A 12,206-nucleotide genomic window follows, 5' to 3' on the forward strand; every position below is an offset into this window, starting at 1 on the left:
TTCCCTCCACTATCCATCCATCCATCTCTCTCCTTCTCTCTCTCTCTCTCTCTCTCTCTCTCTCTCTCTCTTTCTCCATGCCCTCATCCCTCACTCACGTTTGGGACTAAAAAGACACCGATGTTACTTAATACTCACCATGCTTCAGCTAAACTATACCTGGGTATCCTGGTTACAGGTGTGTGTGTGTGTGTGTGTGTGTGTGTGGGGGGGTGTGTGTAAGACAGGATTCTTTTCCCCTATGAATGATGAGACATGCAGGGAACGCACGCACACACACACTTTCTCTCAGAAATAATAATAAATGATTTCTTATTTCTGTAACTAGCCTTGCTCTACGGGCTTCTGTGTGTGTGTGTGTGTGTGTGTGTGTGTGTGTGTGTGTGTGTGTGTGTGTGTGTGTGTGTGTGTGTGTGTTTTAAGCGCGCGTACTCATCCAGCCCTCAGTGACCTCCTGCTAACTGGAGTTTGTGTGGTCAGGGCAAATTCCCAGCAGCTCTGTAATACTTCAAAAGATTAGCCTGCTCAGCTGAGACCTACCAGGCATTCGGGGCCTGTGTGTGTGTGTGTGTGTGTGTGTGTGTGTGTGTGTGTGTGTGTGTGTGTGTGTGTAATTCACTGGGACTCAGAAAAGAGTCCCAGTGTATGATGGTTAGTAAATATTTGGATTTAACCACTTAAACCCTATACATGGTTGACCGGATTCCCAGGTGCTCTATACTAGGCATCCTAACCTGTTTTCACTCTACACTGACGCGTTGTGAGCTTGTAGATCGGCTATTTTGGCAACATATTCCCCCCAGAATAGGGACACTAGGGTTCATGTGGTTAAGATGTCATGAAGGGGTTACTGGGCAAGGTGTTTGCCTGGGACAACCCCGGATGAGATCTGTTCTGGGCTGATGCTTCGATGCCTTCGGGGTGAAAGACATGAGATGTCAAAGTGTAGCGCCTAATGTGTCATCCAGGGTGATTCTTTTGGTGGGGAGTAAAGTGCATTCAATGGTTTATACATTTATTCCCTGAAATTATTTATTTTTTAAATCTGGATTTTTATAAAATAGTATTGGTGGGCCCAGACCGTTGACCTAGCAGTCCGGGCACTTAAGCTCTAATGTAGCCTGACAGCGCATTGCGGGTTCGAGTCCCATTCCTGACGATCTTTGCTGCATGTCTCTCCCCATCTCTCTCTCTCTCTCTCTCTCTCTGTTTCCTGTCCATCTCCACTCTACACTATCAATTAAAGCCAGAAAAGCCAAAAAAAATAAATTATAACAAAAAATTATAACAATAGTATCTGTGGAGCAAATCACTGGCTTAAAAGCTTTGAGAGAGCACTTCGTGTTCATACAAACACATTTTGAACTGTCTTAAGATCCTACAAACGACATGTAGGAATACTGATTTAACCACTTTCTACCTGGCGTCCCTATTTTGAGCATGTCATTGGTGAAAATATAAAAATGAATAAAAAATAATTTAAAAAAAATGTCTAAAATGTCTAAAATAGCAGTTTATCGATCGGCTATTTATGCAATTCGTTGCACAACAAAGTATATTGGGCTTAAGTGATTCAAGCGGTGTGGTGGTGGTGATTGAGGATTAGATACTCAGGCAGGGAAGGAAGGAATGGAGGAAGGATAGGCTGGACGCCAGACAGATGGACGAACGGATAGATGGAACAGTGGAGGAAAGACGGAGGCAAATATCTGTACTGCAATGGCCAACTAATCTATAAAGGATTTGTAACTAAGGCTTTGGCACCATGTCTGTGCCAATTGAGTTGTTGAAAAAGTCAGACTTTCTGTACTTCTGTAATGAGTTTCATTCGTTTGTTGTCCCTTTCATTAGCCTCGCTGACCCCTGGTGCTGACAACAACAGCTGAATTGCAATCAGAATTTGCTCAGCTGATGTGAACGTGGAGATTCCAAGAATGATTAATGGGACAATGACTCATTTATTTATTGATATTATATTGATATTATGTCAAAATAATTAATTTGGAGAACGAAATAATTTTTCTTTAAAAAATAGAGAAAACAGCAGATCTACAAGCTCACAACACAGCACAATGCAAAGTGATGTGAGCTTGTAGGTTGGCCATTTTCGCACAACACTGTTGTATAACCGGGTATAAAATAGCATTAAGTGGCTACTCAGACTAATCAATTTAAAAAAAACATATATTTAATAATTAATCGCTTCTCAATTATTCGATTCATCTAAATAGTAATCGATCGAGAGTAATTGCCAAGAAAATAATCGATAGTTGCATCCTTAGACACATGCATGTACAAACGCCCACAGGCCACCCATGTGTACCTGGGTCCACCAGTGTTACATAGACAGGTGACAACAGGGGACCATATGGTGTGCGGCGGGGTAGGTAGGCGGCCAGGCAGGCTGTCAGACAGAGAGCTATTGAGGTTTAGAGTCTGGCTTGTCCTAAGCCACCTGGGCCTAACAGGATTAGAAGGCTGCTGGGTTACTACAGGACACACTGCTAGTGGGGCAGAGAGGCTGCTGAGGCACCGTTTGGGAGGGATGTGCAAATTCTTAGGTCCTGTAGTGTACACACTTGGACACTGTGAAAAGATAGGGAGTTCCAGGGGATTTCTGAGAATTCTTAGGTCCTGTAGTGTACACACTTGGACACTGTGAAACTGTGGGGAAATCCGTAAATGGACAAATGCTGGTTCATTATGGCCAACAGCGTTTGGAATGTTAGTGTGACCCCAGAATAGGGATGCTAGTGGTTAAAGTTGACATGAAGGGGTTACAGCGCAAAGTGCCTGGGCATATCCTACTAAAAACATGTTTAGGCTGTTTAGTTAGTGTCACCCCAGCATAAGGATGTTGGGTTCAAATGGTTAAAGGTGAAGTGAAAGGGTTACAGGGCAAGGTGCTTGCCTGGGCCTGTTCTACCAACTATAGGTTTTGTCTGTTAAAATCTTTAACATCGCTTGGTCTGGGTGATAAAATTGGTACAAAAACTCCAGCGTAAACAAATAAACAAAATTAATTAACAATGTTTGAAATGTTACTCAATGTGTAGACTTTATATACAACTCTGGAGTGGGTTCAGATTATTTTGTCTATAATTAATCAAAACACTGCTACATTCTAGGATTGGACATTATAAACAATGAAGAAATATTCATTCTGCCAACAATGCTGCTATAGCAACCACTTTGCCTGTTTGACGCCAGTCATTGCAAACTGTAGTAGTGATAATGTTGCACTGAATGGCAGGTATGATAATGTTAGGATGCAATTATAATTTAATATAAGAACTGGTTACCATGCATTGAAACTGATAGAAAAGAATGCTGGAAAAGTACTACTTTATCCAAAGAGGCCGAAAATACAAGCCTGTCAACAAATCACATACTGGATCAAAGATGTCTAAATATGATGAATGACTCTGAGCCACCATCCTGACCTTTTTTAAATGTTTGGAACAGGGTTCTTGCATCTTCTTGAATGGAAATTGTTCTTTATGACCCAGGGGGGCGTGGTTTTGACATCAGACAAAACGGCAATCAATAGCTATTGATGAGTGACATCAGCTGAATACAGCATTACTGTGCAGACAGAGGGCAAGGACATCACAGTTAACTTTAGCCAATGAGGCTCACATTGTAGAAGAATATAGCTACACGATATAATACACAATATCTTGGACTATGTATATCTAATACATTATGTGACCACAATTATCTTGCAATATTTAGCTCTGTAAGTACTCTTTATTTATATAGTACCTCTCTAAATGATGTCCCCTGTACTTAACAGCAAACCAAATAGAGTACTGTGCTTAAAAAGAATCCAAATGATTAGAATTTGCTCAACAAATGATTACCAGTCCTTAATTATCTCTAAATAATTACAATATATTGTGCAGCCATATCTGCAATTCAACTTTATTCTTGTTTATCCCATAGTCTGCTAGTAGGGTATAGGCATGGTTGGTTGTTCTACACGTACGTATCTAGTAGAATACTTTGAGCATTCGGACTTGATTGTTTTTACATATTGTGTGACCCTGCAGCACAATGGAAAACTGCACCACTTTACTGAAACATTTGCAACCTAACTAAATTGCAAGTGTTTAAGAAGCTTTAGATGTGGGGCACATACAAATAAAAATAAAAGTCCTCATAAAGTGCAACTGGGGTATTAAAAAACCCCACATATGGTGCATATTCAAATAAATGTAGAAACCATACGGTCCACACATGCACCAGAACTGAGGTCAGTTCAGCTGTATTTTATGTGGTTATTAGGGCTGCAACAACTATCAATTATCTTTTTAGTGAATATTCTATCGATGACTTTTCTGATTACCGTAATTGAATAATCGAGAATGGTGAGGGAGATGTATTTTTTTATACAAATACGTTTTATATATCAATCAGCGTAAAACCATGCTAATGATTAGCCTGATTAACCACTTAAGCCCTATTTTATACTTTGTCATACAACGGTGTCGCGCAAACATAGCGACTATAGCCGATCTACAAGTTCACAACATTGCGATGCATTTTGAGCTTGTAAATTGGCTTATTTTTTTATGAATTAATTGATTAGTTTTATTAACTGTTGTTGCACCCCTAATGGTTATCACTTCATTCATGGTTATTTAAACTTCTGGAAGTAAAAAATCGCTTCATATCATTATTGATTTTTTAACCCCTGGTGGAATGCCAGTTCTCATATTGATCACATTGATATAGGGGACATGGCTGCCGCAGCCCTGACACACCACATTACTGCATACAACTTGATTATCTACAGTAGCAGATAAAAGTACGCAGCGGCTGAGGGGGCGGGGCTGTAGTGTGTTTAATGGAGTGTGTAAATCCCATCATGTTAAGTGAATGGTGGTTAGAAAGGCTCTGGAATGACACACACACCAATGGTGGTATTATTACTATACTTGTGAGGACATTGCAATTTGGCATTTCGTTTTTTTTGTTGCCATTTTCTAACCTTAACCCATTTAGATCTGAGGCCGATTCTAAAAACACCTTCTAAATCCTGACCTAAGTTTTCTGGAAAAAGAATTACACAAAATGTATGTTGCTATATAGTGTACATGGCAACAACAACCCCAAAAGGGGTTCGCGTCTTGAAAGGTACAGTATAGTTACAAATAGGGGTTCCCATCCTAAATGGGTTAAAGCCTGAGTTATACTTAGTTGTGCACCAGTGTCGCACACCGAAATAGCCGATCTACAAGCTTGTAGATGGCCTTGTATATACATTTTTACCATAAAAACAAACATTTCTCTTGTGAAGAGCAGGAACATTTTCCTCAGAATGTCTATTTCTGAAGTTCTACGACTGTGGAACAAATTAAGTGTACACACACACACACAGGGTGGCACTCACGTTTGAGAAAACGGTTGCGGACCCATTTGTTCTGTTTTCGGGCATAGCGTCTTGTAGCGACCTTCAACGCTTCAATACCTGCAGAGAATGAGAGACAGATATGGATTGAGAAGACGCACAAAAAAAACGAAAACAAAAAAAATCCATAAACTGATTTTCTTTTTCAGTTGATCCATCAACCAGTCATGGGATCAATGAATCTCCATTGGCTGTGATTAGTATGTGAGGTATGGTCTGACCTCTGTGTTTGAGTAGGTCCTTCTCCTGCTGGGTAATGCTCTCTGGAGCGATCAGGTACTCATGGAACTCCTTAAAACCTATTGACTGGAAGATCCCATGCTGATAGTCCTGACTGAGAAGAGGAGGAGGAGAGGAGATCAGGAGGAGAGAATAGGAGAACAGGAGGAGAGGACATCATTAGGGATTCAATCGATTATTGATAAGTTAATAAAATAATCGCTTCATAATCGATGCCTATTTTGGGCATGTAATGGGCATAAAATTCTCAAAGTTATTCAAAGATTTTCAAAATATTTCTAAAATAGCAAAAACAGCCAATCTACAAGGCGAGCTTGTAGATTTTCCATTGTACTTTTAGGTATAAAAATAATGCTTCAGTGCATAATCAATTATTCGATTAATCTAAAATGTAATCAATAGAATAATCACTCAGTAAATAATCGATAGATGCAGCCCTAGATATTTAATATATTCCTAAAAAGAAATATCAAAACATCTAACATTGTTTCCACCCAGTCTGACAATTCTACACATTTAGTGGCTTCTCATCTCAACTTTATCTCACTATCCCAACCCTTTGGCTGACTGCACATGGAATAGCCTCCAAGGGACATAGTGACAAGCAATGATCTCCATGGCGCGGGCAGAGTGGCTCACAGTGCCAGAACTCTATGGCCAGGCTGCCGTGAGACGTGAGGTTAGGCTGGGTAGAGCAGCAGGCAGAGGCCTGAAGCTTGTTCATGTTCAGACATACACTGTACTGTACATGCTCAGACAACCAGACACCAGGGAGAGAGAAGAGAGATGGGGCAGCAATACGTTTAAACCACTGGTCTACAATAAACTGGGTGGCTAATGTACGTCCATTAAGGTTGAAGCAACTTGACTGAAGGGTTATGAGACCATATTTAACAAAAGGATTTTGTAAAATGTGACAGAATGACAGCAATGTCTGACGAAAGTGTGATTTGTCACATTTATCACTACACTACACTGTATTTAGGAAATTAGGATGGTAATCTGTTAACTCAAAATTCTGGCACTCAATGAGTTAATAGCGGGTATTGCCATATTGCCAGTAGGGTACAATAGCAGTGGCAACACAGAAACGTGTGGGGGCATAACGCCTAAATTGGCTATTATAAATGTATACGTTTATAGGGGTTGCTTTTTTGTAAACTCTATAAGAAATGAATTTGTATTGATCAATGGGGAATACCAACATGATGTTTCACAAATTAATACACCATCAATCCAGAATTTATTATATATCATTATTACAATGCTCAGATAAATGCATGATACTGATTCTGACCACAGTTCTGCGGTCTGTTATATCAGAGTGAATAGCAGACTGCTGTTCTCAATAACAGACCACTGCTCCGCCGCTTGCTATGGAAGCACAAACTTGTAAGCGAATATAATCATTTTCAAATCAACGTTTTGTGTCAAATTATCGACTTAGCTCATAAGTAGCCGTGTAATAAGCAAGTCATTACTGGAAGATTCACCCAGACAGGGTTTATTTTAAATAAAGGATCGCTTCACTGTATATTATCCCTTACGTGGGTTAAATGCGTTGCACACAAGAAACCATAACAGAAATGCAGAGAGGAAAGAGCAGAAATATGAATATGACTAAATGGGCAAGATGTAGAGACAGAAATCTGAGAATAGGGCCGGAGCACACAGGAAATGCAGAGTCAAGGGAGGAAAAGACAGAGCGAGCGAGGAGAGGGAGAGATTTGACCTTGATGTCTGGCCAACCTCACAGAGAGAGAGAGAGAGAGAGAGAGGAGAGAGAGAGAGAGAGAGAGAGAGAGAGAGAGAGAGAGAGAGAGAGAGAGAGAAAGGAGATAAAAGTGCTTGGGTGATCAGATTGTTTGTGAGGCTGAGAGGGAGTGGAGTAGTTGCAGAGATGGAGAGAGAGGGGGGGGGGGTGAAGGAGTGGCAATTGATGGGTGGGATGGTCTGATCGTGCGATGGGGGGGGGTGAAGTGATTCGGCGGAGGGCAACATGCTGGGCATCGTGCCACCGGTGCATCAATTTCCTGCAGCCACACCCCAGTCAGAAACATGCATGAAAGCACACACACACACACAGTTGGCAGGAGCAATAGTTCCTGACTGTCCTGCCTTCTGAAGAGTGAAGAATCTTAAACAGAACATCTGTATGTGTCAAAACATACATTCATCAAATAATTTTAAAATATAATATGGAGCCTGGAAACATTATGTTCACAAATCCTTTTTTTTGCCATTTCTTAATATATTTTATATATATATATATGATGTACAATGGTATTAGCTAATACAGCATCACACGTGTATTGACTAATGTTTTGGAATTAACACTCTTGATCACGATGTACCCATACAGACCCTCACTCTCCATTATGTAGTACGGCCTGCCTCTAGTTCAGTCTGTGAGCCTCTTTGGAAAGAGCAGTGCGTAGTGTGTGACCTGTCTGAACATGCTGCGCAAATAACTAGCTGGATATATAACTGCTCGGCTGAACTCACATCACCCTGGATATTGTCGCTGTCGGGTGGAAACCCATTATGTCCAAAACTGTTACTTTTCAGGAAATGGGGAAAAAAGAACCTGTGTTCAAATGGATCCACTGTAGTTACTATTTAGTCACAAAGTCTTTTCATTGTTCCATATTTAGAGTTCAATATTTACAACTCATAGACACACTTAACCACTTTAACTTTCAAAATGTTAGCGGAATAGCGGAAATAGCTGATCTATAAGCTCAAAACACGTTGCATCACGACACATTGTGAGATTATAGAGCTGCTATTTTTGCTAGTTCTGTACGACACTGTTGTATGACAAAGTAGGGCATTAATTGATGAAAAATGAGAAATATGGAGATCCAGGTTTTCGGGCCCTACAGCAACAATATGCATATTTGATCAGAGGACACGAGGATGTGCAAGAGGGTAGTTCTCTTTGGACTCAGGAAAATAAGGTTCAAGACCATTTATATAATAGTTTAACACATTGGGTGCCAAAACCGTATATATACGGTTTTGCGCATACTAACGTTGAGTGCCAAAACTTTTTTTTTAATTTTTTTTTTTTTTTTCCTTCACAGCAACAGGAAATATCACTCCTACAAGATTTAGACTCCAATCCACCTCCTGGTTAACTTATGACTTCAAAAACCTGTATCTCGGCTCCTGTGCACTTTTTTTTTTTACAATGTTAATTTAACTATTTTCAACTGGCTGCAACTATGGAATGGATTTCCGAATGTTTTAAATTTTTTCCCCCCGATTGTACGAGACCTGTATGTGTGTAATGAGGGGATCACCGTGAGGACGGTGATCACTGAAAATATTTTGTGACTACTTGAAAAAGGTTCAAAATGTTTAAAAAGTCCTGGCACTCAAAGTATAATATTTTAATAAACCTCTGGCACCCAATGTGTTAACAATTTCATTTAGAATCAGGGTAGAAAGAGGCCCATTCATATTTGTCACTTGTCTGTGTTTAGACAGCTAGAAAGCAGAGAGAGAGACAACTAGAAAAAGTGCTCCTCGGAGCACAGGTGTCCGCCAGGTCAGGTAGATTATTGTGGTCCAGCAATGTTCAGAATTCGCCAATCAGGATGGAATATGAAAAATCGGACGGTTCCGTCTTGATCACTTGACTATAGAGATAATGTGTACCGATTTGCGTGATGTTTGAAAAATGTTTTTAATGATTAATGTAAAAAAAGTTTTGCAAAAATCAGCCTCCTGGTGGCGCTATAATAGAGCAATGTTAAAAGGGTGGCATTTGCTCCTCAACGTAGTGCGAATGTGCGTGCAAAGTTTCACAGCAATCGGACACTACGTTCATGATTTGCAGCATTTTGTTCAAAACGAGCCAGGATGGAATATGAAAAATCAAACAGATCTGTTTTGACTTTAGAGATCATGTGTACCGATTTGCATGAAATTAGGATAAAATCTGAAGGAGTAATATCAAAACATTTGTTTTACCTGTCGGTCTCCTGGTGGCGCTATAAAAGGCTAGCATCTTTTTGCAATGGCAGATTAGTCTGGTTTCCAGGCTAATAAAAGCCAGAATGCAGGGTACAGGTTTTTCACAGATCGGTGCAGTTATAGGTAAAAACACGAATCGGCTTGTTATAGTGCCACCATGACAAATTTCAAGTGGCATTTCTTCCTCAGCCTAGATCTGTAGGAGTACTGTCCAAAAAATTGTTTTTCGCAAAAATCTGCCTACTGGTGGCGCTATAAGAGTCCCATGTGAAAAATATTGGGCAGGGGTTCTGCTCTGGCATCCAGGGAGTGTGCATGCACACTTTCGCTGCGATCAAGCCAACAGTGCCAATTAGCTGTTCACAGACGGACACACACACGGACAGACAGGGTGCAAAACATAGTCTTGGCCATGCCTTCGGCCTGGCGGAGACAATGATGGGGAGACACAGACAGAGAGCACGGATCTTATGTGGTCCCAGAATGGTAGCTATCCATACACCCCCCCCCCAACCAAACACACACAGAAATGCTAGTTGAAGGTGATTTTCCAGACAGTTGGTGGTGCCTGTTACCTGCTCAGGGTCGCAAAGGTCAAAAGTCAAGTCAACAAGATATATAGGTGCAGGCAGGGTTTGTATCCCCAGGTGTATTTGCTACCTGTGATCCTGGACTTTCTGTTTGTTGAAGCACAGGTGAAAGTCTCTGAGCTCCTCTATCAGTCCTGCAGACAGCATGTCATCCACACGGGCATCCAGCCTCTTGTCCAGAGCTAAAGGCCAGGGAGGGAGAGCGAGAAGAAAGATTCAGTGATGGAGAAAAAGAAAAAAAACAGACACAGAGACAAGGGAGAGTTAGTGGGCTTTCTAATAATGCCCTGACATTAACATTGACATATATATTACTTTGAGAAGCAGACATCTCTGCCAAATTAAGGTGTACCCTCCTTACCATCCATGCTGGCATGCAGCCAGAAGATACAGGGGTCTGGGTACCTCAGTGGGCCCCCCAGCCCTCCCCCTCCCTCTTGTGCCTTCTGCTGCTCCAGCCAATAGCTGTGTGGCATGCCCGTCTCCTCGTGCACCTGCAGGCTCCTGCCGACGTCAGTCATGCAAGACACTGTCAGAAATCCATCCCCTTTTCAGGTGCAAAGGCAAGTTCACCTGAGTGTTGCATCACAAAATGGCTGCCATAACCATAATTGTAAATCCAGAACGCTAAAGCCACTTGCAAACGGAGTCTGTTTTATTTGCACATGAAGCAATAAACAACTGATGACGTTTACATGTAAAACAAACAATCACTTCTCAATGACCTCATGCACACCTACACGAAATGAGACTGGCTGCAACGAGACCTCATTTTTTTAGATTTAAAAAATCACAGAGATAAACTCAAGAAATGCTACATCAAAGCTTTGTTGTATGCCATTCATTTGCCTGTGGCAAATCGTCTCTCAGTCCCTGTGATCTTCATTCATGTTATACTGACTGAGCAAACGCCTGAATCAATGAGATTACAGTCTACTACATCCCGCTCTTTAGTCATGCCTGGCTGGGCTCAGAAGTCAGAAAAGAGAAGATGATAACTGTCATTTTTCTCTCCCAAGATTTCCCTGTCTGTCTTTGTCTCCAGCATAAACCTTTAGCACCTCACACAAACCAAGAAAAACCTCTAGGACAGTGATATGTAATTCACATGCACACGTATGAACTAGGGCTGTGAATCGTCTGCTATCTCACGAATCGATTCGATTCCGATTCTTGGGGTCACGATTACGATTTTTATCGATTTTTTCAAAACAAACAATTCTCGATTCAAAACGATTCTCGATTCAAAACGATTCTTGATTCAAAACATAGGATTTCAGGATCTACTCCAATGGCATGAGAACAGAGTACATGTATGTAGCTTTTATAATTGTAAAGGTTTTATCAACTGATAATAATGTAAACACACAAAGATAGATCCAAGATTTTAAAAAAATCGATAAAAAAAAAAAAGAGAATCGATTCTGAATCGTCCAACAGTAGAATCGCGATTCGTATTCGAATCGATTTTTTCCGAAACCCCTAGTATGAACATTGAACAAGACGCAGCAGAGACCCAGACACAGTCAAACAGTTCCAAATGGACATACTATATTACACAAGTACAAACACAAAATGCACAGCCTGTGGAGGAGGGAGAGAGAAAGATAGAGAAAGAGAGAGAGAAAGATAGACAGACAGACAGACTGACAGACAGACCAACCTGGCAATCTTGCGTGTATCATTGGGGTGCAACATTGCAGCCATTGCAGGATCGACCTGCGTCAGTCTCTGGTGCAGCTCAGCTCCACCCAGTTTTTCAAGCTCCACCTTCCTGTCAGGAGACCCGCTTCCCCGTCCTTTCTTTGACTCGTCATTCCCCAGCTGTGAGAGGGGTATACTATACATGTGATGAAACCAAATGGAACTTTTCATTGAACCAGCAACTTTACTTTACTGGCCTTTTTTTATTTTCCATTTGGCAAAGGTACTGTACCTAGTACTCTTTAGTAATGACCTCCATCGAGGTTCCAAGTGAGCTG

General features: G+C 41.0%; 1 protein-coding gene across 3 annotated transcripts in view; it reads right to left on the bottom strand.

Annotated features, from left to right (window-relative positions):
• The window catches only part of LOC308095939 (tRNA dimethylallyltransferase-like), a 38,786-nt gene that overhangs the window by 6,276 nt on the left and 20,304 nt on the right, over nucleotides 1-12,206 (bottom strand). For all 3 annotated transcript variants that reach the window (XM_080443116.1, XM_080443115.1, XM_080443117.1), the window contains 5 exons: nucleotides 11,888-12,048; nucleotides 10,586-10,728; nucleotides 10,295-10,406; nucleotides 5,635-5,747; nucleotides 5,396-5,473 (listed from right to left, as the gene is read on the bottom strand). In XM_080443116.1, the coding sequence (XP_080299242.1) occupies nucleotides 5,396-5,473; nucleotides 5,635-5,747; nucleotides 10,295-10,406; nucleotides 10,586-10,728; nucleotides 11,888-12,048 (607 nt within the window). The remainder of the gene's footprint in view (nucleotides 1-5,395; nucleotides 5,474-5,634; nucleotides 5,748-10,294; nucleotides 10,407-10,585; nucleotides 10,729-11,887; nucleotides 12,049-12,206) is intronic.

The sequence above is a fragment of the Gymnoscopelus braueri genome (genome assembly GCF_963280865.1).
Source record: "Gymnoscopelus braueri genome assembly, chromosome: 11".
Lineage (NCBI taxonomy): Eukaryota > Metazoa > Chordata > Actinopteri > Myctophiformes > Myctophidae > Gymnoscopelus > Gymnoscopelus braueri.